The sequence below is a fragment of the Diadema setosum genome, chromosome 15 (assembly GCF_964275005.1).
Source record: "Diadema setosum chromosome 15, eeDiaSeto1, whole genome shotgun sequence".
Taxonomy (NCBI): Eukaryota; Metazoa; Echinodermata; class Echinoidea; order Diadematoida; family Diadematidae; genus Diadema; species Diadema setosum.
The window spans coordinates 10,993,427-11,021,341 of NC_092699.1; the positions used below are offsets into that span (position 1 = coordinate 10,993,427).

Consider the following 27,915-nt stretch of genomic DNA (forward strand, 5'->3'; position numbering starts at 1 on the left):
CTTGCCAAAAGTGTATTTAAGAAAATGTCATTCATCATTAAAGTGCCTTGACACTTGACATCACCTTGAACCTTGACCCTATGACAGTAATGTCAACCTTGTGTATACAACATTGCAGTATTCAACAGTTTAAAACATATGTTGTTTGTTTGTTTGTTTGTTTGGTGGGGGTTTTTTCAGAAAAACAGTATCTTTACCCTTTTGTGCCAGAGGCATGCATAGCAGTACAATTGGTGGTGGGGGATGGAAACTTACAAAATATTGAGAGAAAGTAAAAGTTAGCATATCTGCTATGTTCAGTTAAACAGATAATCATTTCTTATATTTCTGTCATTCCTAGAAAGACTATGCAGTGCACTGCCCTTAAACATCTATTAAAGGCCATGCGTTTGAATAGAACTTACTACTATAGATAGTAAATGTCTTGATGCATCAGAATAGGTTCAAGTGCTTTGAATTCGGAATGCAAATATAAAAGTATAGGAATGCAGGTAAAACTGCTCAGTACTACTGTTTTGCAGATATCAAGTTGCAGCGGGTTCAAAACACGTGTGCAAGATTGATTTGTAATCTCCCAAGATTTGCTCATGTTACACCACTTCTAAAGGAATTGCACTGGCTGCCCATTCGCCAAAGAATTGATTTCAAGATATTGATGCTGGTTTATAAAGCTCTTAATGGTAAGGCACCTGGTTATATCAGTGAATTATTGAACTTTAAATCTCAGACTCATAGCCATAATCTCCGCAGTACAAATGATAGATTGACATTGCAAATACCCCAAATTAAAACAAAAGTTACCTTAGGTGACCGATCATTTTCTTGTGCAGCCCCTAGGTTGTGGAATAGATTACCATTAGACATTCGGAAGTGTCAGACTGTAAATAGTTTTAAATCAAAAGTGAAAATTTTTTTGTTTTAGCATGTGCTTATTTCCTTTTTGTACTTCCCATGCAGCATTGTGCAACATAGGAACTTAAGAGCTCTTGAAGCGCAGTAGAATATATAGACATAGTTTCTGCGCTTAATAAATGATTTATTATCATTATTATTATTATATCAGATAATAATATCCGCTTGAGCAAATTCCAATAGGGAACCACAAATAAATGGCTCTATAAGCCTCCGGCCTCTGTCAGTGCTATAATGACTTTGAGGCAACACCCAGTTTCACTTTCCCTATGCGAGGTGCATCCTTCTCAGCAGAACAGTCTAGCTGAGGATTATTGTGAAAGTCTTTCATGGAGGCAGTCATTATGACAGGAGAATGAGAAGATTTCAGGAGAAGGAAAATGTTATACCATCTGGAAGTGATATCTTGTTCCAGTACAATCAAAATTCACACTGGAAGTAGTAGAAATTTGACATGATCTCCAGTATGTACACAGACCTCCCAACCTTTCTGACTGAAAAATAGGGATGATTTAGGTCAAAAGTAGGAAAGAAAGAGCAGTTCTCATAGGAGTGCAGTAAAACTACTCATTATTTAGAAAAATAAGAGATTCCTGTTAAAACAAGAGCTGGAAATGGTCAAAATTCAGATTCTTTCCTCCAAATTCAGTATGGTTGGGAGGTCTGTGTATGTGACGCAGTGGGAAAGACCCCAAAGACTTTTTGTATATTAGCAAATCAAAAAATGATAATAATAAAGAAATAAAGACATAGTGATGAAGGGTTGTCTTGCCTTTCCATAAAGGAAAATGTTTGAATAAATCTCTGATCCAATAGGTGATCATTTTGCTATTCTTTCATCCATAGGTTTAGAATTTAGCTTCCTGATTGATATTGATGCATTTGCTGTGTTCGTCATTTGTGCTCTTAGAGTATGATGTAAATAGTTTCAGCTACCAGAAACATGATTTCTTTTATGTCTGGACATTAGCTGCTCTATTTTGATTTCCTGATTTTGTTTAACCTGAAAATACAACAAACATGCAATGATTTTCTTGATTTTCAACCACATGAAGTAAAATGTTTGCATTCAGTTTCTGATCTTTAAAATTACATTTGGGGGGCCTACACATATTTTACGATTTTGATAACTTGTCATTTTTTTTTTTTTTGTATATGGAAGTTTTTGATACCTTCACGATGATTTTGCAGTGTTTGTCAATTTGTGTTGTAGATTTGTATGTAGTTGATTTACATTTGAATTCCTGTTTTGTAACATTCGTTTTGTATTTACATTCTTCCTTCTCTCTATACTCATATACGGCACTACTCAGTCTTTTGCTTAAAAAAAAAAATGTGATTTTAGTCTCTGCGCGACTGTAGAGTTAGGCAATTATTGCAATAAACAATCATGATGCATCAAAGCAAATAACAACATGATGATTGTTCTTATTGGAAAAAACAAACAAACTAATAAGGAATGTCTTCCCTTATTAACCACATGAAGTAAAATGTTTACATTCAATTTGTGATGGTAAAATTTGCATACATGTTTATGTTTTTTTCATTCTAATAACTTGTCATTTTTTTAATATGAAGCTAATTGATACCTTTGATGACAATGCTTTTGTCAAATTCTGTTCCAGTTTCATAGATAGTTTGAGTTACATTTGAATTCCTGTTTTGTAACATTCGTTTTGTACTCACATTCTTTCCTTTATCTCTATACTCAGATGCTGCACTACTCTGTCTTGCTACAAAAATTAATTTGTGATTTTAGTCTCTGCATGACTGTAGAGTTAGGCAATTAATGAAATAAACAATCATGAGGCATCAAACCAAATAACAACATGATGACTGTGACTGTTATGTTGATGTTGTCAAAGATGAATAAATACTGACGATACTGCTGGTAGCAAGACAATGTTCGAGTAAAGCTTTGTGTTGTGTTTTATGGAGACTAAAATCAACAGAAGAAAACCATTAAAAACAATTCAGTCTCATTCCCTCACACATACACACATTGCCTCACATTTACATGCACTAATAATAGATGAAAGCAGCAATCACTGTGAAGTTTAAAGGGGATGGCTAGTAACTGATCAGTGGGAATCAGTGGGAATGCTGGGGGGATGATTGCTCCAATCCTTGTGGGATTCATTTAAGAGTACATTATATATCTATTGTGTGAAAATTATTTGCTTCAGAATGGTCTCATATTCAAGTAATGTGCAGTTCAATGTTTCCAGGTGAGCATGCCTGTACAGTGTCGGGGCGATCGTTAACGGCCCATTAACAGGGTTAAATGCATGATTTTATAATGCCCCGTCACTGTACAGGCATGCTAACCTGGAAACATTAAACTGCACATTACTTGAATATGAGACCATTCTGAATCAAATATTTTTCACACAACAATAGATATATAATGTACTCTTAAATGAATTCCACAAGAATTGGAACAATCATCCCCCAGCATACCCACTGATCAGTTACTAGCCATCCCCTTTAAGGATTTTTCTTTAAATATTTAACATGTAGAAACGAGTGAATTAGAAAGTGAAGGAAGAGAGTTTGCATAATGATGAGGGTATCCATCAAACTTATAACAAACTGTGATGATGAAAGTCTAGTGAGAGAACATGATACATGTGCCACAATTTATTCTGTAGTGTCGTGCATCTCAGACACTAAGGAAGTTAATTGAATAAACAGTATTTTTGCAAGATTTCTCATTCAAAATAATGCTGTTATCAGGGCAATGCATTGTTCAACAAGGACAAAAGATTAAATCAGCACAAACGTAGCATAGCGGTCACATGTGCCAAATTTCAAGCCAAATGCTCGAGGACTGAGGAGATAAGCTGAATCCACAATATTTTTGTATGCTTTTTAGTGAAAAAAAAATACTGTTACCATGACAACGCATCGATCAACAAAGACAAAAGTTTAAGTTTGCACTTCTTTCATACTATAGTGGTCACATGAAAATTTTCAAGCCAAGTGCTCAAAGACTGAGGGAGTTAGCTGAATCCACCTAGATCACACAGCATGGCAAAACCATCTCACCCTCCAAACTTTTGCAGTTCATAACTTTTGAAGTGTCCAATTTTTATGCCTCGAAGTGGTGCCAGAGGCCTTTTTTTGGGCTGTCCTTCCTTCCATCCGTCCGTCCTTCCATCCTTCTGTCCTTCCATCCTTCCTTCCATCTGTCCGTAATCAATTTTGTGGACAGCGTAACTAAAATACCGTTTCAGGTATCCTAATAAAACTTGGCATGTGACGGGTTGTGCCTATCAACTTTAAGGTGCAGATGCTCAAGGTAAAAGGTCAAGGCCAAATACTCAAAATTTCACAATTACCCCCATATATCTATGCAATGACTGCAAAGGTATTTTCTTGAAACTTCATGTATACATGTACTACCCAATAAAGATTCTCTGATTAGAGTTTTGGGTCATGAGGTCAAAGGTCAAAGGGTAAAAGGTCAAGGGGTCAAACGTCAAGTGATTTCACTCTTTTTCCATATCTCAGAAATCGTTCAAGGTATCTTCATGGAACCAGGGAGGTGACCTCACCTCCCTGATGGAACATACTACAGGGCATGTCATAACTGGCAGTGTATTGTACTGTCAGTATCCTAATAAAACTTGGCATGTGACGTTGCAAGGTTGTGCCTATCAATTTTAAGGTGCAGATGCTGAAGGTAAAAGGTCAAGGGCAAATACTCAAAATTTCACCATTACCCCCATATCTATGCAATGACTGCAAAGGTATTTTCTTGAAACTTCATGTATACATGTACTACCCAATGAAGATTCTCTCATTAGAGTTTAGGGTCATGAGGTCAAAGGTCAAAGGGTAAAAGATCAAGGGGTCAAAGGTCAAGTGAACATGTTAAGATTTCACTTTTTTTCGATATCTCAGAAATCATTCAAGGTATCTTCATGGAACATACTACATGCATGTCAACTGGCAGTGATTTTCTGGAATTTTGGGGTCATGGGTCAAAGGTCAGTGGTAAAGGTCACGGTCAACTCTTGAAAATTTCACCTTTTCCCTTATATTTATGCAATGCCCGCAGGATTTTTAGGGTCATAGGTCAAAGATCAATGGTCAAATATCAGGTTAACATGCTAACAAATTACTTTTTCATACAGAAATTACACTTTTCTCCATACCTTGACCATTACTCAATGCATTTAAACTTATAAACAGGCCAAAAGTCAAGTAAAGTCCTCAAATCCCCCAAATACATGCTCTCAAAGAACATACAGCCATTCATCCAATTAAACCTAGTTCAAGGAGAGTGAACATTCAACACATTTGTGACAAACATGTCATTTTGATAATTTGCAAATTACGTGACACGTAATTACGGACACATGCTTTATGGTGGAGGCATACCAGTCACCATAGAGACACTTCTAGTTCTGAATGTTTCACTGGTCTACTTCTCTGATTTCTTTTGGGGGGAGGGGGGTTCGTACACATAAAAAGACTCAATACTGAAAAAAAAATGTGCAAACAAAGACATGCGCATGCACACACAAAGAACTTTTATCAGCAAATGACCCATTCAACGAGTTCAGTTCTTTGTACCATTTCAGTAGCATAGGTGATCTCGGGAAGAAAGAGCTGTACTTTGTGGACCTCTGCAGCTGCCATCTCCATGCAAAGAGAATAGTGCACGGTTCAGCACCACATGTTGGTATGACTTGTCTCAACTTAGGACATCAAATACAACATTGTGCTCATAAACTGACCTTGGACTAAACTTGGATATACCACAAATAGTTATGTCGTCCGGTTTTATGATTTTTTGCTGGGTCTCTTTGATAAATAGCCTATTGCCCATAAACAAACTTAGAAGTGAATTTGTCTTCTTCGTTCATTTTCAATCCTGACAAAAATAAACTGACCAATTAAAAACTGTTTATACTAAGGGAGAACAATGTAAGATATCTACAGTACAACAAATTCTAATTTTCTACTTCAGTGTACATAAATCAGGTGTATGCATTTGAAGGAATGTTAACGCAAGATCTGTACACTAGAAGTGATTTCTAATGATCAATTTCCCATACGGAACAAATTGTAAAATCTAAAAGTTTAATTGTTTCTTTGTTAGAATGCAGAGAGAGAGAGAGACAGAGAGTGATGGGGGAAACAGTGAGTGCATAAAAAGGCATTACTCCTCATGGAGTACATGGAAAAAGCGAAGTAAGTCTTACTTCCCTTTGCATGTTTTGGACACAATAATTAATACAAAGAGAAAATTCCTTCTAACACTACTATTAAGTATAGCTACCTTGTTTAAATTCCATCAAACAAAAGCAAAGAACAATTTTTTACTAATGTTACTACTCAGTCATCAATAATCACAAGATACAATGTAGAATGACAAAATAGTCACTTTTGTTGATGTACGTGTAATTTTAGGATTGCTGAATTTCAGGATTTTTAAATACATGAAATTATGCTCAAAATTACTAATATTTCATGATAACAAAAGCTTTGGAATATTAGATGTAAGACTGCCTTAAAATTTTGTCTTCTACAGGATAATGTCTGGTTATACCAAAGATGGATTGTGCCAGCAGGCATTTTCTTCTTGCCCTAGTGGCAGTACTGGTGTTTCTCAGTAGCAGACTGGCTTTGAAAGTTTACAAGTTCTATGAAGGGCGAGATGCATCCATAGACTTCACTCAATCCATGTCAAGTGACTCCACCTATGAGTACGAGCTTTACTTGACTGACTCCGGTTGCTACTTCTGCAGGAATGGAACCATCGTTCCTGGCTGCCTTACACCTCAGCAACTAAGACGTTTCTCCGTTCACAGCAAAAGACCCCCAACTGACTTCACAGTGACTTTCAGCACAAACGCAATCAGTTCAGAGGACAGTCAAATTTACCTATTTGCTATAAGAATAAACAGAAATGGGGAAAGCTATTTTCACAGTCAAGATGCTTACATTGATGTTCAACGTCCACCAAGCCCAGCAGAATGTACTGTAAAACCTTCAGAGTATTCACCTGCATGGAATGAGGTAAGCTGCACATCTTTGCTTGCCAGCGACGGAGGAGGATCTCTCTACTGCTTTCAAGATGGAGAGAAGGCTCCATATAAGGAGTCACCAGTGCGAACTAATGATCAGGTGACACAGATCTTTTGGATGAATGTCCGTCTTCCAATCAACTGCTGTTCCTACGAAACATCATTTCAACTAACATCTGCAATTTGTTCTCAGTTTGTGTATCCCATTCCAACACATGCCACTGTGTCAGAAAATTCTGAAAACCCTCTCAGCAGCCAAACAGCTCCCATTATTGCTGTGCCACAAACAAATGCACAAATTACTTCGTCAGAAAAACTCAGCACAGAAAGTAAAACACAGAGGTCACAACTCCCAAAACTCCAAGTGCTGTGTACAGTACAATTGAACTGGTGATATCATTCTCTCTCTTGCTGGCTGCCATATACTTGTATTGTTATAGAAATAAATGAAACATTGAATCAAAGTCACAATGGCAGTACCTATCTACTCAAAGCATGGCAAACATCTAGTAAATACACTGATAGTGTTTTCAATGAAGACCATGTCGAAGAATGGCAGGTTTTTATAAATATCACTGGCCTGTACGTTTACATGACTGACATTGAAGACACAAACTCACTTTAAAACATCAGTGTTTTCAAATATTTGTTCATGTTTGTTGACTCGGTACAGAATGATGAAGTGTAACTACAGTATCTATTTCAAGTCCAAATTTTGTTCTACAATCACACTGGAAAACTGTCTTGGCTTTCTAATTGTGGTTACTGCATGTTTTATAATTTATATAATTTTCATCTCTTTTCTTTTGGGAAACATCTTCACCTTTTAGTGCCATGGAAATGTGTAATAATACAATTCAGGGGGAAATATATATCATATTTTAAAAAGTGAAAAAATGAAAGAAAATTAAAAGTAGACATATATGCTATGTTTATATAAGAAATAAATGACTATTTTTCATATACTTCTATCATTCCTACCAAAACTGTGCAGTGCATTGCCCTTCAAACTCAAATCTCAAAACGCTTTGTGTGCTTATACTTACAGGAAAATCAATATAAGATGTCTAGATGCATCAGCATAGGTTTTACTTCTATGTCTACACAAATATAGGAAAGCAATCAAAACTGCTCACTATATGTTCATCTGTTTCTGAAAGCTCTTTAAATTATACACAACTTCTGTGGTATTTTTGAGTGTGTTAGCATACAGTGCTACAACAATCCTATGAGTGCTTTTGAAGATTCCCTTGATTTTCTTCTATCATTTCGTTGAGTACATCTTACATCTACTGTCTGAAATATTGTAGAATCATGGTGTAGAGTTTATGCAATGCAATACAGAAACATCAATATGATTATCATCATGTCTGCGAACACCTTCATTTCAAATATTTTGCTTTCAGCTGCTTATTTGAACAAAATGTTTCTGAATCTACAAATGGATACTAAAATGTGATTGCCACACGAAATTAATATGGAGACATTTTGAGCAGCATGAAGCATCCTGTAAGATACCATGTTTTGATTTAAGAGACCCATGCAGTATAAAGTTAAAGGAGTTGACACAAAATTACCAGTAGGTGTGTTTTTGTAACCCATTGTCAAATGGGAGCTTTGACAGGTGTATTGTACCACTACTTCACAAAAAAAAAGAGGTGGTTTTGCTTTTCAATACCATGACAGAAATTTATGCAATGTTCAAGAACTTTTGACAGCACCAAATGAAGCACATGAATTTCACCATACTCACATCATGTGTATCTATGTATAATTTGGAATAAAAGCATCAAATGTGAGTAAATTTCCTCATGGATATCATTCTATATCTCGCTGTAACCTCATTTAACTAAGTTATTACCAAATCCACGCTTGTGGGTATTACGGGGATTCATAGTTTGTTATGCAACTAAATTCTTGTCACAATCAATGCAAATTATGACCTTTTTTCAATTTTTATAAATTCAAATATCATTCCTTTATCAAATCATCACTGCCAAGCCCTGTATTTAATGTGAAACTTGTAAACTTCCTGAGTGCCAAAGTTGTTAACTATTTTCTCGAGTGCATTCATACTTGAATTATTTCATGTCACTGATACAGAGTAAAAGAAAGCAATGATTATTAAAACAACAGCAAAATCACCTCGACCTTTCAGAAGGCTAATCACTGTAGCTCGCTTTTTGATGTGACCTCTTATAATAAACATATAGGTATATATTCGGGTAATACAGAGTTCACCTTACACTCTTATTATTTCTGTTGTTTACGTTTTCAACTTTAACAGCTTTCAATTATCATATTCAATTAAAATCCTGCTTTACTTTATTTACTTACTTTACTTTATATTCCATACACTGTCTTCCTTGAGCTGGATCCAGCATTTTATCAGTATCACTATACATATATGATATATATATATATATGTATATATATATATATGTATATATATATATATATATATATATGTTCAGTATATGTAATTTATACCGTCCTGCACTGACAGGCAACTGTACAATTTCTATATACAATATAGACAAAAATCAAGAAGAAGACAATACGCAGACGGTGAAAGGAAATGTTACGATTCTCTTTAATTCAATAAAAATGGAAACTTTTTACTACAAGCCTAACCTGGATTTCCTTTAGGGCACAGACACAAACTTTTGATTCAACACAACTTCTTTGATAAGTACCACACTTGTATGCTGTTTAACGTATTGATATGTGGGGTAATATAGGGCTTATAATAATATAAGGTGTTCTACTATCTATTAAGGATCTCTTGAACCGTGGTGTTATAGACGGATCACATGATAGGCCCTGTGTTCTGTATGCCCAAAATCGAAGTAGTCAGCGTTAATTCTTTTGATTATTTATGACACTGTTTTGAGAAATCATACGCATTAAAACAAGTACTAAATATTATACCTACTTTCGTGATATATTAGACGTCCATCCACAACACATGACATAATAGCGGTACGATACTACATATACTTCTTTGCACCAGCAACGCTAACACTAAATTGGTCCACATGGAGGACATAGTCCAAAGAAGTATCATAATGATGTGCCTGATACCCCCTTGGACAGACTGTGACAGATGAATTATTATACTCCATTTCTCTCATCTGAGTGTACAGAAGTTAATAATTATGAAAGCGTAGGACCTCTTTGACAGAAACTTGTAAAAGTCTGTGTCAGTGTGGAGAGTGAGATTTTAATTTTGGATAGTTCGGGTTATATTATTGTACTGTGGCACGAACCTGTTCCAGAATGCCGAGGTTAATAAATCTGTTTTACCTAACAGAGACTGACAAATGTCAAGAAGAATGTTCAAACAGACACATGATACTTCAGAACAAAAGCTTTGCATGTTACAGGTCTTGACCTTTTTTTTTTTTAATCTCTCTGGGTTCTCAAAATGAAATTATTGAAAATGAAAAAAAAAATTAAAATGGCATATCTTCCTTATTTCTTGTCCGACTTTTGTCATTTCTGTATCGTTCTGCAGGAAAACATTTTCTCTTTCTGTTGAAGTTTATTTATCTTTGGAATGGATTTCCTCTTTAAAAAAAAAGGCAGGGCTTTGGGGTTAGTATTTATATTAAGTGCATTGAGTCAACCTTCGTGTATGCAATGGAACAAAAAGGAAATATAAATCACAGCTGTTCACCCATTGAATGGAAACATTTATTATGTGCTTTAAGATCAAATCAAACTCTGCTTTAGGTGTATATGAAGAATATGGTCCCCTATAATTCCAGTTTTATGCAAATATATTTTCTCTCTTAAAACTTAATTCGAAGTATTTTTAAGGTACAGTGTGCGTTCAAATTTTACTTTGCTTCATGTTTTAACTCGTTATTAATTATGTTTTCCTGCATACGACAGTACTATATAATGTGTATTAATGCGTAGGAACAATTCATACAATTCATGACAATTTGTTAAATTCTATAATTGTATTGAAAACGAAATGCAGAAATGAATTTGACTTTTAATAGATGAACTGAATTACGAAGGGGTTGTACCGAAAATGCGGTACGCTCATTGAAAGGATTTCATTCATGATTGTATCAACATATTAAAGCTGCTTCAGACTTTTAAAAGGTTAACGAATATTTATGTATGTCCGCACTTCCTTTTTGCATATGGGTGAAAAAAAAACAACCTTGCATTGACAAAGAAGTTGGTTTTGCAAAAACTTTCTTTGAATATTTATGTTTCATAAATCTAAGCTTGAATGTTAAATTTTAAACTTAAAATTTTGTTACGAGAGAGGTAATTAGGTTTTATAAATAAACTAAACATAATAGAATTTAAAATCAGCCGACTTAGCCAAAATTGTATACTTAAAAGGCCTGCTTGAAAATTTCCCTTGCCGTGCTACTGTTTGGGGAATTTATGAAGCACGGTTGCAGCTGATCGCCAAACTACAACGATGGAAATCGCCAAATATTGCATCTTATCTTGTACTCACACCAAAACTTCACATTAACTGGGTAAACAGATTTTCATGGAAGTGGGTAGTTTTCTTTTTCGTTGAATTTGAGTGGAAGCACTACACCTAAATGAAATTCGGAAAGAGACTTGTGACTTTCGGTTTTATGTACATGTACTTGTAACTTCCTCCACAGTATCTCAGCATCACAACTACGTGACCGTGACCGGAAAATCTCCTCTGTAACAGGACTTTAATCAACTTAATAATATGGATTTCTCTGAACGAGTTAATGCAACCTGAAATATGACAATGGTTATAAAACACTGAAAAGAAATGGATTTTGATGATTCCATTTTATACTGAAAAGGGAAATTTTACTGCTAAAACTTTCTGATTTGATGACCTAATGATGTCTGCCTCCAGACATTGTGCTATGAAAGCTATGAGGGAAGACGCCTAGAACCAAGAAAAAGTGCATAACAAAACGTGATTGATTTTGTCACTTTAACAACCAAAGATTCATCAAAAAGAAAATACTTAGTAATTCTGACCTTCATCGTAAAGGTATTGTTTGTTGTTGTTTTTTCATTGTGATGTGGAAAATTCTGGTTGGAAGAACAAGTTTTGGCTTCGATTTTTTTTTTTCGGATAACATCGGATGAAATCCGATTTCACTCAGTTTCAAAACCATCTCTTCATGTGACATCACACATGTCAAAAATCCTATTCATTTGAATGCAGAGGGTTCATAATATTTGAATTTGAAGTTAGATTAAAGTGAACAAATAAATGAATGAGCATATTCAGTAATATTGATACGTATGTAAATAAATAATTACGAATTATAACATACTGTACATATCACTTTTGCTTACCACAGAGAAAAACAGCAAAATAACAATTCCAATCAGTTGATTAAAAAAAGATAGTAAATGATAACAAAATAAGGAAAAGTTCTTCAAATGCGGATAGAAAGTAAAACCTCAGGGATTTGACTCTGTTCTTCATACAGTTATGAGGGAAAAAACTTTTCATCAAACCTCGGCAAGGAGGGGAGAAAGGCTTTATCAAAATGTGTGGGAAATGAGGCAATAAAATTTCTGGAAGTCATCACGATCTAGCTCGAACTGGCTGAAGCCATCATCTTCTTTTGGATGGCTATGATCTCCTCCTGTTCTTGCAACGTCCGGACACACCTGGAGAAATTGGAAGAATATCAAAGAATCATAAAGAAGGAATAGAAGGGTACCGAGAACTACTGTTGAGAGTAGCCATGCCTCATAAATGTTTACATCTGCATATGGGAATGGGGAATATAATGTATTCCCATTAGATTTAGATGTGTTGTATCTAAATAATTACTGTACCGTGATATGATTTTAGATTGTTTGGAGTGTCGATCATCACGTGACGGTCATTATTTTTGCCTTAGATAAATTAATGTTGCACGATGGTGCATTATAATCAGGAATTCTCCCGTGAGGAATCAGTGTTATGAAAGATCTTTATTTGCTATAACTTTGGGGGCGATGTGTTACGCAATACTCTAAACTACTACTCATAAAAAAGAGGGCTTTAGGCCCTATAATCAGCACTGAAACAGAGCAATGTTAATTCACGGAGCCATAACCAGTGGCAGACACTTAATAATCTAAATCTTTGCTGTGCGTATACATTTAACTTTACGCAATGTATTCTACCTCACAAATTGGTAGTATATTAAATAGTGAAATGTTTTTCTCGGACAGCTTACAGTTTGAGTATAATAATACTGTTACTGGTGTTTGTCAGTTTACGCGTTAGCTTTCTATATTGTTTATGTATCTGATTACTAGTATAATACACGACTGATATACACATACAATGTATCGAAAAATGTACGTGATGAAGACAGGCTCGGAAACAGATTTTAAGTTACGTTTAGGTAGACCTAAGTAGCAACAGCTTTGATAGCAAGTTATCGTCGCTCAACGATTTTTTCAGTATTAATTTTAGTACACGTACCATCAATGCGGCAACATGCAACTACACGTGAAGAATATTCTACTAATGAACTTCAGTTGTCGACAATGTATGCAAGAGGAACTGCTGAAATGTACACGTTTTTATTGTACTAAAGAAAAATTATTACTGAATTTCGATGTTCATTTTGCGAAAGGTGAACCGGTCTGTCTGGCTGAAGCCCAGGCAAATGGTCTTCGCATAATGGCGCCAAGAAACAAGAGCGCCTTCAGGGTGACATATCATACTGTATTAAAGGGATCGTACAGTTTTTGTTGAGACCCAATTTCAGGTTTCTAACATTTATGGGTGAGATAATGAGAAACCTCTTATAAAATATGAAAGAGCATGTAATTCCATGAGGAATTCAGCGTTTATTTGATGAAAATTGGTTTTGAAATGGCTGAGATATCCAAAACAGAGCGATTCTACTAAGTGTGGGACCCACACTTTATTACGATCACTTTGTTTTACTTTGTTTTTGGATGTTTCAGTCATTCCAAACCCGATTTTCATCAAATAAACTTTGAATTTCTCTTAAAATGGTATGCTCTGTACTACTTCATAAGTGTTTTCTTGGTATCTCGCAAAAAGTTAAAAGCCCAATTCTCATCTCCACCAATACTGTACCATCCCTTTAAAGTATGATACATGTACTGTACGTGTATATCGACATTCGAAATTACCTGGTATGTACCACACTGGAACACCGTGAACACATTGACTCATGGGCGTCACCAGGGGGGGGGGGGGGTGCGAACACACGTTTGCGTGCACGTGTACGTGTGCTGCAAGGATGCAGGGTGTACGTACAGCACTTTATATCTGACCAAATTGAAAAGTGCGAGCCTTAGCTTCATGAAAATTTTGGAGGGGCAAGCATATTATAATTTTGCCCCCACCCCCTTATTAAATAATTCCCGAGATGAGAAGATTTTCTTGCTTTTTGACAGAAAAAAGTTCCCCCCATAAAAAGATTGCAAGTTAAGCATATCATCCAAGGGCGGGTCCAGGAATTCTGTAAAAAGGGGGGGGGCGCAGCTAATATTTCTGGTGCCACTTCCGGGTTTCATTTCGTTTTTTTCTTTTTATTTCTTTTGTTTTCAACGAAAAATAAAGGGGGGCGTGCGCCGGTTGCGCCCCCCTCTGGATCCACCACTGTCATCATAATTCCCGAGATGAGATTTTCTTGCTTTTTTGATAGAAATCTGGCCAAATATTTCAACCAAAGTGTGCACCAGGTTGCTGAATTTCAATTCTAAAAATGAAAAGTCTCTCTCGTGTGGGAGGGGGATACCCCTTCCCACACCCCTCCCGTTTGGTCTATTTTCCATGGACTTGGTACACCTTTAGATTGATAGATTTACAAATGTTTTATCGCAAGTGTGCACCAGACCTGTCATTTCACTTTCAAAAATGCATAAGTTCCGTCGTGTGGGAGGGGATAAACATCTCCTTTCAATTAACCCTTTGCCCGCTTGGTTTCCCTTCGTATTATTGGTACACTAAGCGTCTTGGGGGATTGAGAGCTTCCTAAATTCCAAATGTCTTTATGCATGAGCCGTTTTCATTTGAATTCTAAAAATGCAACAGCTTCCTCGTATGCAGGAGCATCAATCCCGGAGGACAAGGGGGCAAACGTCACCCTATAATTCTCGAAATGAGAAAAATTTTCTTCATTTTTTTAAAATAGAAAACTGTCCAAATATTTCATTTATTGTGCAACGGATTATTGAATTTCAATTTTGAAAATACAAAATCTCCGTCGCGTAGGAGGTTGATACCCCTCCCACACTCTCCTCCGTTGAGGTCTCCAACCACACACTTAGCAACAGTGGCGTATCTAGGGGGGGGGGGGCAAGGGGGGCACGTGCCCCGGGCGCCACTCCTTGGGGGCGCAAAAAAACGGGGAAAAAAACGAAGAAGAAGAAAAAAAAGGAAGAAGAAGAAAAAAAAAAGGAAAAGAAGAAGAAGGAGGAAAAAAAAAAAAAACTCGCCCGGAAGGGGGGGAGGGAGAATGGTGGGGGGGGGGGAGGCAGAAAACCAAATCAAACAAGATAAAAACTAAACATGATGATGACGCCGAAATATACAAATTTCGGCTCACTCGCTCGTACTAATTTATATTATTTTTTCAAGTCCTCGGTTTGTTGGCATAAATCGTTATCTATAAGGCCGTCACTATTATCTTGATTAGAATTGTAAGATTTAATAAGCAAAAAAATGACAAGAGTTTCATGATTTGTAAGCTGAAATACAAAAATTTTCGGCTCGCTCGCTGCGCTCGCACGCCAAAATTTGTATAAAAAAAGAGAAGAAGATAAGAACAAAACGTGACGATGACACGGACAAAATGACAATGTCTATTGTGTTCACTCATGTCATTTTATATTTAGCAGGAAAAATGTTACACGGAGCAGCGTCTGCAATTTCATTCGTTCTGAAGCGATCGCCGATTTTATCAAAAGAGGACGCCAACGGTTTGGAACATACGGGGGAGGGGGGCGCAAAAAAAAATAAAAAAAGATAAGAAAAAAACGTAATGATGACGCAGAAATATACAAATTTCGGCTCACTCGCTCGTACTGATTTAGAGTATTTTTTCAAGTCCTCACTTTGTTGGTATAAATCGTTATCTATCAGGTCGCCACTATAATTGTGAGATTTAATAAGCAAAAAATGACAAGAATTCCATGTTTTGTAAGCTGAAATACAAAAATTTTCGGCTCGCTCGCTGCGCTCGCTCGGCAAAATTTGTATTAAAAAAGATGAGAACAATACGTGATGATGACGAGGACATATACAAATTTCAGCTCACTCGCGCGTACTAATGTAGAGTATTTTTTAAAGTCCTCAGTTTTTTGGTATAAATCGTTATCTATAAGGCCGTCACTATATCTTGTTTAGAATTGTAAGATTTGGTAAGCAAACAATGACAAGAATTCCATGTTTTGTAAGCTGAAATACAAAAATTTTCGGCTCGCTCGCTGCGCTCGCTCGTCAAAATCGATCAAAATTCATTACATTTAAATCACCCTCAAAAGATCCCCTTTAAGTGCTTGAAAAAGCATCATGTGGACCTTGTTTAAATTATATGGGGTTGGGGTTGAACACTTTTCATCAGAAATTAGGGGCGCAATTTTCGTGCTTGCCCCGGGCGCCGTTTTCCCTAGATACGCCACTGCTTAGCAAACTTGGGGAATTGACAAATTTCAGAATATTTCATCAAAAAGCATGTTTGATATCTTTCACTTGAATCCAAATATATTCAAAAGTTCCCTCATCCTCTTTGATTTATGTTTCCCCCGCTCGGTTCCTACCCACAGACTTGACACATTTGGGGACTGACAATTTTCGGAGTATTTCCTAGAAGTGTTTATCAGGGAGTTTTTGCCCCTCCCCCCTGCCCCCTGTAGCAAATAATTGATCAATTTATCGAAAACCCAACATGAACAATAAAAGCACTTTTCTCGTCTAAAAGTTGTCAATTTTATAACTGAAAATGCGATTTTTTTTTCTCATAATGGGGCGAATAATACACTAACAATTATTTACAGATACGCTAATATCCCCCTCCTACATCCTCCCCCTCTCGGTCGGTTTGCTCCCTCGCCGAAGATCTCACACCGTCACTAATGTACCCCCTATGTTATATTCATAGTCCTTCACAGTGATTTGTTACGATGTTTAAATCCCTAGAAATTTGATTTACAATGCCCTATAAACGCGTCTTCTATACTCTGTTGGTTTTTTTTTTAAGTCCCTGCCGTGGGAGGGGGTAACCCCCTCGCCGGGGATCTCACACCGTCACATAATGTACCCCCATATGTTATAATCATAATCCTTTACAGTGAATTTTCCACTATGTTCGATTCCCAGAAATTTGCTTTTAGATGCTCTACAAACCCGACTTTTGTACTCTCTTTTTACCAAAAAAAAAAGTCCGTACCCTGGGAGGGGGTATCCACCTCCAACACCCTCGCTGAGGATCGAACACCGTCACTAATGTACCCCCTATATGTTATATTCACAGTCCTTCGCAGTGATTTTTTACGATGTTTGAATCCCTAGAAATTTGATTTAAAATGCCCTATAAACGCGTCTTTTATACTCTGTTTTTACTAAAAGTCCCTATACACCGTTGGAGGGGATACCCCCTACCACACCCTCGCCGAGGATCTCACACCGTCACATAATGTACCCTTATATGTTATAATCATAGTCCTTTACAGTGAATTTTCCACCATGTTTGATTCCCAGAAATTTGCTTTTAGATGCTCTACAAACGCGACTTTTGTACTCTGCTTTTACAAAAGGTTCGTACCGTGGGCAGTGGCGTATCTAGGGGGGGGAGGGGGGCACGTGGCCTGGCGCCACTCCTTGGGGGCGCAAAAAAAAACGAAAAAAAAATAACGAAGAAGAAGAAAAAAAAAAGAAAAAAAAACGAAGAAGAAGAAGAAAAAAAAGAAAAGGAGAAGAAGGAAAAAAAAAAAAAAAAACTCGCCCGGAAGGGGGGAAGGGGGAATGGTGAGGGGGGGGGGGAAGGGGGAAGGGGGCAGAAAGCCAAATCAAACAAGATAAAAACAAAACATGATGATGACGCGGACAAAATGACAATGTTTATTGTGTTCACACAAAAATTCCATGTTCTGTGAGCTGAAATACAAAAATTTTCGGCTCGCTTGCTGCGCTCGCTCGCCAAAATTTATATAAAAAAGAAGGTAAGAACAAAACGTGATGATGACAAAATGACAGTGTCTATTGTGTTCACACATGTCATTTTATATTTAGCAGGCAAAATGTTTCACGGAGCAGCGGCTACAATTTCTTTCGTTCTGAAGCGATCGCCAATTGGATCAAAAGAAGGCGCCAACGGTTTCGAACATACGGGGGGGGGGGCGCAAAAAAAAAAACCCGAATCAAACAAGATAACAACAAAACGTAATGATGACGCGGAAATATACAAATTTCGGCTCACTCTCTCGTACTAATTCAGAGTATTTTTTCAAGTCCTCAGTTTGTTGGTATAAATCGTTATCTATAAGGTCGTCACTATAATTGTGAGATTTGATAAGCAAAAAATGACAAGAATTCCATGTTTTGTAAGCTGAAATACAAAAATTTTCGGCTTGCTCGCTGCGCTCGCTCGCCAAAATTTATGTAAAAAAAGATATGAACAATACGTGATGATGACAAGGACATATACAAATTTCAGCTCACTCGCGCGCACTAATTTAGAGTATTTTTTAAAGTCCTCAGTTTTTTGGTATAAATCGTTATCTATAAGGCCGTCACTATATCTTGATTAGAATTGTAAGATTTGATAAGCAAAAAATGACAAGAATTCCATGTTTTGTAAGCTGAAATACATCAATTTTCGGCTCGCTCGCTGCGCTCGCTCGCCAAAATCTATCAAAATTCATTACATTTAAATCACCCTCAAAAGATCCCTTTTAAGTGCTTGAAAAAGCATCATGTGGACTTTTTTTAAATTCCCTACCGGGATGGTGTTGGGGTTGAACACTATTATAGGGGCGCAATTTTCGTGCTTGCCCCGGGCGCCGTTTTCCCTAGATACGCCACTGACCGTGGGAGAGGGTATCCCCTTCCACACCCTCCCCCGCTCGGTCGCTTCGCTCCTCCGCCGAGGATCTCACACTGTCACATAATGTACCCCCATGTGTTATAATCATAGTCCTTTACAGTGAATTTTCCACTATGTTTGGTTCCCAGAAATTTGCTTTGAGATGCTCTACAAACGCGACTTTTGTACTGTGCTTTTACAAAAGGTCCGTATCTAGGGAGGGGGTGTGTACACCCTCGCCGAAGATATCACACCGTCAACAATGTACCCCCCTTTGTTATATTAACAGTCCTTCACAGTGATTTTTACGATGTTTAAATCCCTAGAAATTTGATTTAAAATGTCCTTCAAACGCGTCTTTTATACTCTGTTTTTACAAAAAAAAATCCCTACCCGTGGGAAGGGGTATCCCCCTCCCACACCCTCCCCCGCTCGGTCGCCTAACTCCCTCGCCGAGGATCTCACACCGTCACATAATGTACCCCCCCCCCCCCGTATGTTATAATCAAAATCCTTTACAGTGAATTTTCCACTTTACTTAATTCCCCGAAATTTGCTTTTAGATGCTCTACAAACGCGACTTTTGTACTCTGCTTTTACAAAAGGTCGGTAAACTGGCACCTCGTCTACAACCACACTGTCCACTGTTCACATAGTCTAATACCATCTCGTCTAAACTCGCTTCGTCTACTACCAACTCGTCTACCAACCATTTTTGTCTAAATGCCAATTAGTCTAATTGCCATTTCGTCTACTAACCATTTAATCTAATCTCTAATTTGTCTAAGTCACATTTCGTTTAATACCCATTATGTCTATTGACCATTTCGTCTATTAATCATTAGGTCGATGAATGAAATAGTCTACAGCTCATTTTGTCTAATAGCCAATTGGTCTACATCTCACCTTGTCTAATACTCAATTAGTCTAATAACCAGTTAGTCTACCCCCAACTGGTCTACACCCAACTCGTCTACTCCCAACTGGTCTACTCCCAACTGGTCTACTCCCAACTGGTCTACTCCCAACTGGTCTACTCCCAACTCGTCTACTCCCAACTCGCCTCCACCCAACGCGTCTACTCCCAACTGGTCTACTTGTTATACAGTTGTTGTCTTTTTTTGTCTACTCCAAACTCCTTACTTAAGTCTACTTCATCCAGTTTCCTTTCCCATTGAAATAGCTTGAACACTCTTGGTTCCCCATTTGGTTTAAATTTTTTGTTCTAATTATGACAATTTCATTACTTTTTATAAAAAAGAATAATGTCACAGTGTGAAAAACTTGCTGTGTTACATTCTACATCTTTGTGCTGTATGTGTAATTCATATCAGAAGCAATCATGCAGCATTTATATGTCCAAACTAGACAAAGTGGTATATTCATTATTAGCATGACCAGATGGGAATGATCAGTTTGGGTAAATTGTTGAGAGTAAACCAGTTGGGAGTAGACCAATATTGGGTATAGACGAGTTGGGAGTAGACCAGAAGGGAGTAGACCAGTTGGAGTAGACCAATTGGGTATAGACCAGTTGGGTGTAGACCAGTTGGGAGTAGACCAGTTTGGGTGTAGACCAGATGGGCGTAGACCAGATGGGTATAGACTATGTTGGGTATAGACGAACTAAGGGTTGGACGATATGATAGCTAGACAAAGTGAATGTAGACGAGATGACCTGTAGACGAGCTGGGAGTAGACAAAGTGGCAGTAGGCGAAATGGATATTAGACGACATGACAAGTAGACATTGTGAGTATAGACGACTTGGCTATTAGATCAATTGCTCAGTAGACAAAATGCTCCTTAGACGAGTTGGGTATTAGACAGTACGGGTAGTGGGCAAAGTGACTATTAGACAATATGTGTACTAGACAAAACAAGTTGTAGACCAAATGGGTATTAGACGAATCGGTAATAGACGACTTGCCAGTAGACCAATTGGAAAATAGACAGAGTGGCTGTAGACGAGGTCACTATAAACCAAAAGGTCCGTACCGTGGGAGGGCGTATCCACCTCCCACAACCGCCCCCGATCGGTCGCTTCGCTCCCTCGCTGAAGATCTCACACTGTCACTAATGTACCCCCCTTTGTTATAATCATAGTCCTTTACAGTGAAATTTACACGTTAAACTTAATGCTCATGAATACATGCCACTAACAATGTGTGTATATATATATGTATAAAATGTACATGATGATACAGGAAACAATAAATCAATTAGAAAAAAAATCGCAGGTTACATTTAGTGTCAAAACGCACCCCCCTTCAAAAAAAGCTGGTGACGCCCCTGTGATTAGTGGAAAGATGGAGGTTGTGGGCTTCATTGGTCCAAACTCGAGTATTGTTGATGACGACACACACAGACACACAGACACAAACACACTAACACACAAACACACTAACACACTAACACACAAACACACACATATAAAAACAAACAAGACATATAACAAAATTAAAACTGTTATGCTACTATACAAAGTACTTCCCAAATTAATGATACACTTGTACAGTCATTCTCTTGCGCGACTTTCAAACAAGAATTAATTGTGAAACACACATTCGTTCCAAAAACACGAGCACTGTTATTACTTATTATCAGTTCATGCAATGCATTCCCTCTGGAAAACTCACTCACTCACACACATAAACATTCCAATACACACTGACAAACGATGAGATTAGATGAGATTTGAAACCACACAGTGCCATGCCAATAAAACATGCCCGTCTGCATTCACGGCCTAATTTCAACTCGTCTCACTCACTCAAACTCATCTCACTCACATCTATGACCTACAAATTATGTATTTTATTGTAAGTTTTTTAGTGATGTTTTTTCTTTTCTTTTTTTAGCATCAGACCTTCTTGCACTGGAAATTGGCTGTCAATTCAAATTTCACATTAAAATCTGATCTTGAGAGTAGGCCTACATTGTTAATCCACTGAATTGTTGCCATGTAATTTGAGGTGATACTTTCAGCAGCAAAAACCTACGTCATGATTTGAAACTTTTGCCTTTAACCCTTGACCTACAGCAAGTAAAGAAAAACTGCACCCATCAGTTTATAACATTTCAAATCAAAACTTTGGAAAGTAAGATTACGCAAGAGTAGAAAGTGTCATGGAAAGTCCCCTGGCTTTTCATCCATTGCAAATACAACTTTGGAAAATCATTTACTAACAGCTGATGAAAAAACTTCAACATGACTTATGCATATTGCTGCAGAAGGTTAACAAGTTTCAACACACAAAAGACAACACATAGTTAATCCATTCACACGTGACCTGTGATTACTAACTGTAATACCTTTATTATCATTATCATAACTGTCATACTGAGAATGAAGGTGACGGATCAACTTTTGATCAGTTTTTAAAAAATAATTTCCGACAAAATTAACAAAGTAAAATGTAGAGCTGAGCATTTAAAGGATATTTGTATAAAAGAAGCTATGGAGATAATACACAATATATTTACAACCACTGTATATCACGACAAAAAAAAAGACTGCATTTGCTGGTGATTTTGTTATTTTTGAGGCGCAAACAATAGACGAAAATACTTCACTGAATGTTTCTCTCAAACAGACATTATTTCCAACAATTTAATTCTACTCCACTTAATACCAAGCATATTGACTTACTCATAATTTCAAGCATATCCCATCCCACTTGCGTCTCTGAAAGTTTGCTGCTATAAATGGTATTGTATATGGCAAGCCACTTGTGCACAGTATGTGGGAGGGAAAGGGAATAATTTGCAAGCAACAAATTAGCATTAGTGAAGGTTTATTGGGGATGTGGGAAATACAACCCTACATACCCAATATCCCTTCACCGTGTTTGCAGTGTTTATGTATGCTGTATACACCTTCATGGCATTTCTTGTCAAACTGTTGAGCCTTCTACTGAATGAATAATTCAAAAAATTGCCATTTCTGACAGTTACATGCAGATGAAAAGAGCACACTAGAACTTTTGATGCACTATTACGCATGATCTCTCAATTGAATGTATGTGAGTATATGAGCTCAAGTGAGAGATTTCTTCATGTATTTCACAGTGCTGACTGAAATTCACTACAAAACTTTCTTCGACGGCAAGTTTGACACAATTCTGACACTCTTTCCCCTGCACTGAACATTCCTGAAGCCTTTTTTTTGTTTTGTTTTTTGGGGCAATTTAGAATGAGGAGATGGCGAGGAGTCAGCATACTGATAATGACAATGACATTTAAATCTGTGATAATTTTACGGCAATTGACGGCTTGGCTCCATAATTATCAATAGGTAGATGGTTAGGGCCTAAATCACTAAAAATTATGCAATTTCATGAAAATTGCCCAAATGGAATACACAAAATTACTGACTTGATGCATAGAGAGAATTAGTTAAAGCAACAGTGAGTAAAACAAGAACTCCTGGGTGATACCATGACAAGTACAATCACTCAAACACCAGTTTAGCAACTGCATAATTATGATTCTTGGTTCCTATTACAACCACTTCCCTAGAAGAGTAACATTGGGGGCATACAGTATGCGCTGAGTGGAGTTGGGTAACATACAATCATTGAACATGTGTTTGTCACATATCATTGGAAATTTGTCTTGGATGTGTATCTGTGCATACCCACAGGTGCACTAATGTATCCATGGGAGTGACTGTGAATTCCTCCCGAGCTCCAATGCATGGCGACAGAGTGTCAGAACATGTTTACAGTAAAGTTATAAGTGTACAGGGTATTTTTTCACACTAGCATGTGTTTTAAACATCAAGATCTTAAAGGGGATGGCTAGTAACCGATCAGTGGGAATCAGTGGGAATGCTGAGAGATGATTGTTCCAATCCTTGTGGGATTCATTTAAGAGTACATTATATATATCTACTGTTGTGTGAAAATTATTTGCTTCAGAACGGTCTCGTATTCAAGTAATGTGCAGATTAATGCCCCGTCACTGACCAGGGACGCTTACCTGGAAACATTAAACTGCACATTACTTGAATATGAGACCATTCTGAAGCAAATAATTTTCACACAAGAATAGATATATAATGTACTCTTAAATGAATCCCACAAGGATTGGAACAATCATCCCTCAGCATTCCCACTGATTCCCACTGATCAGTTACTAGCCATCCCCTTTAAGAAAATCTGTCCTGTGATTGTTGAGGAACATCACTCCATCCCAAATCAGCCTCCTGACACAAAGTAGCACATGCCTTCAAGCATCTACAGTGTATTTATACTGAAATTGAAATTTCCCACCATGCTGAAAAGACATGAATTCAATTTAGTCAGATCTGCCAAAAAGCAATGGAGGACCAAGAGTGGCCTGCATGGATGGTGACGTCAGTTGAGTCCAGCTCACTTTCAATGAGGTAACTGAGAAATCTAGTGTTATTTTTCCCTTACACAGTATGAGCTCTTCATGTGACACGCATTTAATATTTGGTAGCACATCGGTAAAAGACTGCCTAAGGGTGGTTGACAATTAGATGGGCACACAACTTAAGGTGTTAATCACTCTGATCTGAACCTAACAAATGCGTGCAAAGCATGCTACATGGAGTGTTAATTACAATACCCACAATTCGATCACATACAATTCTCTTTCACCTACATGGATGAACGCTTTGTGAAGCACAGATCACATCAACATATTGATGACTCTTTTGCACAAAAATGTGTGCATGCAGCTAAACCGAACCAGACTCAAAAAATCTGAACACTAAGTCAAACGCATCTTAGCATTTGTTTCTCCTTAGATTTGACTTCTGTTTTACAGGGGAATGTACATTTGCATGGTGACATACAGACGTGCAAGTGTAGAATGTTAGGAATGTTTTGACCACAAAACATATCACATTATGAGTGTAGTGAATTCCATTCCATTCAAAGTTAAATTGGAGACATTATACAGTAGAAAACAAACTTTTCATAGTATGTCATTTCAAAAATCAAGTATATAAAGTGGAAAGAATATGTGGCTGTGTGTGCCCTCACAAAACACATGAGAAAATTAATCTAATGCTAAATTATCTTTTATCAAAATAACTGTAAGCTTTAAATCTACAATGTACCCATTTTAGAGAACATTCAAATGGATTCCAGGGACTTAAATGCTTCACCTCTGGACTCCTCATAACTTGTACTACAAAGTCAATAAAGATTTACATCAATATTCTTACAAACCCATACACCTTTGGAATATGAAATTTAAATACTCTAAAGTGCAACCAGGATATCGGCGTACACATTTGTAAATGCAGAAATCCTACTTACACATATATATATATACACAGTGCGTGTGTATATATTGTATGTATGAGTGCAATCAATGAAATTTTCTGAGTTTCATAGACATACGACATTTATCAAAGTTCAGACTTTTCTATCGTATGTCCCATCCACGCATCGACATCACACGGGTATATTTGTGTTTTTGTCATGACATCGAAAACAAACACTAAAAAAAAAGCTTCCAGTCATACAACATAACACACATGTCCTAACGAGGCTATTTCTGTTTTCTGTTTCATAGTATAAGACAGAAAGCTATAATGGAGATGACTGCCCTACGGTGTATCAATAGAATGAATTTATCAATAAAATGGAATTTAGTATACATATGTCAACACTACCTACAATAGTTAGAAATATCGTTTTCTCTTTCTTGGAATGAAATATTCACAAACCAATACAACCTCGCAAATGTACTTCTCTCTTTGCTTTTTAATCATCTTTGCAATGCAATAAGAAAATCTGTCTCCTTTTTTGTGTTAAAAAAAAGCAATATGATCTCCAGCCATATGGCAAAAAACCGGAATGAATTGGGTAAACAAAACAAAAATGTAATGTAAAGCAGAATATCTGCTTATGTACAGACACAAATCCAGATGATATAAAGAACACACGGGGCATTCCCACTCCAAGTCAGTGGATGCTGGTTAAAAATACCACCATTTCCATGTAAGCGACATGCACAATGCTAATATCCACCAGTTAGGGCAATCCGCCCATGCATTTCTTTCAAACGTAACACGGGGAATGGAGCACAATGTCGGTGTACTGAGTTAACAATCTTGAATTAATCATGGAAGCACATTTAAAGTCATCATTGATTTTATACAAGCATTAGGTATTTCTCATCAAGAAGGCAGGGACTAGATCAATTATATGAACCTTGATGGTTGAAAAAGAAAGATCCACTGCTTTGAGCCTCTGGTAGTGCAGCAGCAAAAACCAGTTCAGAAATGAACGTGTTACTGCTCTCTTCATTAGATGGTTGCTCACAAATCAAAAAGGCACCCATATCAAATAAATTTGGGTTGAACTACAATGTACTGAAAAAGCCAAAATAAAAAGCGAATGATTCCTCCCATCCCAAACCAATGTTTTCCAGTCTTCCTGCTTGGCTCATCAATGCTGAGCTGACCTGGCGAGATAAACGCCTCAGGGCCTTAAAGAGCGCCATCTCTTGGCTGCCTCTCTGCTAACTACGTAACAGACACCTTCACGTGTGCAGTTGCACTTGTTAGTAGACACTGCAAAACATGCTAGGCGTCGGCCAGAATTACAGATGGGGGACCACAGGCATCGCTCGGGTAGGCATCCAGACGACCCTCAAGTAACTCCGGACGACTTTGGATGACTGGAGATGACACCGGTAGGGCTCGGGGTGGGAGGAGCAGGGGGTAGGGATGGTGTGAAAAGGCAATGGAAGCCGATCTCTTTGTGTATGTATGTATATGTGTGCATCGGGGTGGTGTGGGAGGGTGCATGTTTGTAGAAGGGGAAGGGAGGGGATAGGGGCTGGATTGGAGTGAACTGGAGGATGGAGGCGGGCGGGGCGGGGGGAGGTGGATGGGAGATCTGTTGTCATGGTGAAGATCATGCTGATGGAGACGAGAGGACAAACAGACAGAGGACAGACAGACACACGGACTAGTGTCCCTTATTTTTGAGGGCTTTGAATAGTTCAGCGTTTAGCTCTCTCTGCTTGCCGGCCATCTCTAATGACTGCACTGACCTGCACAGCATTCAAATGAACAGAGGTGAGAAAGAAACATAAGTTTATGTGATTAATGTATAACACTTTTCTCACATTCAAAAGCTCAAAAACTAATGAGGGTATATAAATATATTCAGTCATCATGTATACTCTATAATACATACCCGTATTACGCACTTATATACACGGATAACTCCTGGGTGTTAATATACAAATGTATGTACAGATTGCCAACTACTTTTTGGCCTATACAGCTTATCAAAGATTTATGAATGACTTTAAAAGAAGTTGCCTGCCTCACGCAGTTGTGTTCTTTGTCATAAATAAATTTTAATCACCTAACATTCTCAAATATATCCTTACAACGCAGGTTTACAATTCTCATTTTTTGTAGCATGACACCATTACAGAATGAACTACATGAATGCTTGAATGTAGGAGTTTTGATACTACATCCAATGAATCTGGTTATCAGAAACTTAAATGTATCTTTGTTCTTCAATAAATTTCTCTTTCTTTACAACCTGATAAACAACTGATTCTTCTGTTTTTAAAAATCCAATACATTCATAATAACTTTGCATGACAACTCCTATGAACAGAGGAGCACTTTGCAAATGTAGAAATAACACATTTCTCAGTGTGATACGGCCACAATTCCAAAATGTTCCAATATATTCTTTACAAGATGAAATTTCCTGATTACTAGTAATGTTGAGCAATGTTACTAAAACAAACAAACTTAATTTCACATGATCGAGTATAAAAACTACTCTCGTGAAAAATTTGAAAATTTACCACTTGACAGTTTCAAAAAGGTTAAGAACCCACATTGCACTTTTCTATTACTTCCTTCACCAGTGGGTCTATAGAGTGCATTGGTTTCAACAAAGACATAATATTTAATAC

At 37.3% G+C, this 27,915-nt stretch overlaps 2 protein-coding genes across 3 annotated transcripts in view; one reads left to right on the top strand and one right to left on the bottom strand.

Moving 5' to 3' along the window:
* LOC140239201 (F-actin-capping protein subunit beta-like) overlaps nucleotides 1-27,915 on the bottom strand; it is a 191,202-nt gene that overhangs the window by 88,823 nt on the left and 74,464 nt on the right. Inside the window, exon 9 of one of the 2 annotated variants that reach the window (XM_072319082.1) lies at nucleotides 26,470-27,024. The exons of the other annotated variant lie outside the window; for it this stretch is intronic. Coding sequence (XP_072175183.1) covers nucleotides 26,940-27,024 — 85 coding nt within the window. The 3' untranslated portion in view covers nucleotides 26,470-26,939. Of the gene's footprint in view, nucleotides 1-26,469; nucleotides 27,025-27,915 lie in introns of those variants that run through there. 2 annotated transcript variants of the gene reach the window in all.
* LOC140239093 (uncharacterized) lies at nucleotides 6,478-7,344 on the top strand. The gene has a single exon (XM_072318987.1). The coding sequence runs from the start codon at nucleotides 6,478-6,480 to the stop codon at nucleotides 7,342-7,344; it is 867 nt and encodes a 288-aa protein (XP_072175088.1).

Bases quoted from the DNA above. Each gene is read 5' to 3' on its own strand.
- LOC140239093 (XM_072318987.1), top strand. From the start codon at position 6,478: ATGGATTGTGCCAGCAGGCATTTTCTTCTTGCCCTAGTGGCAGTACTG.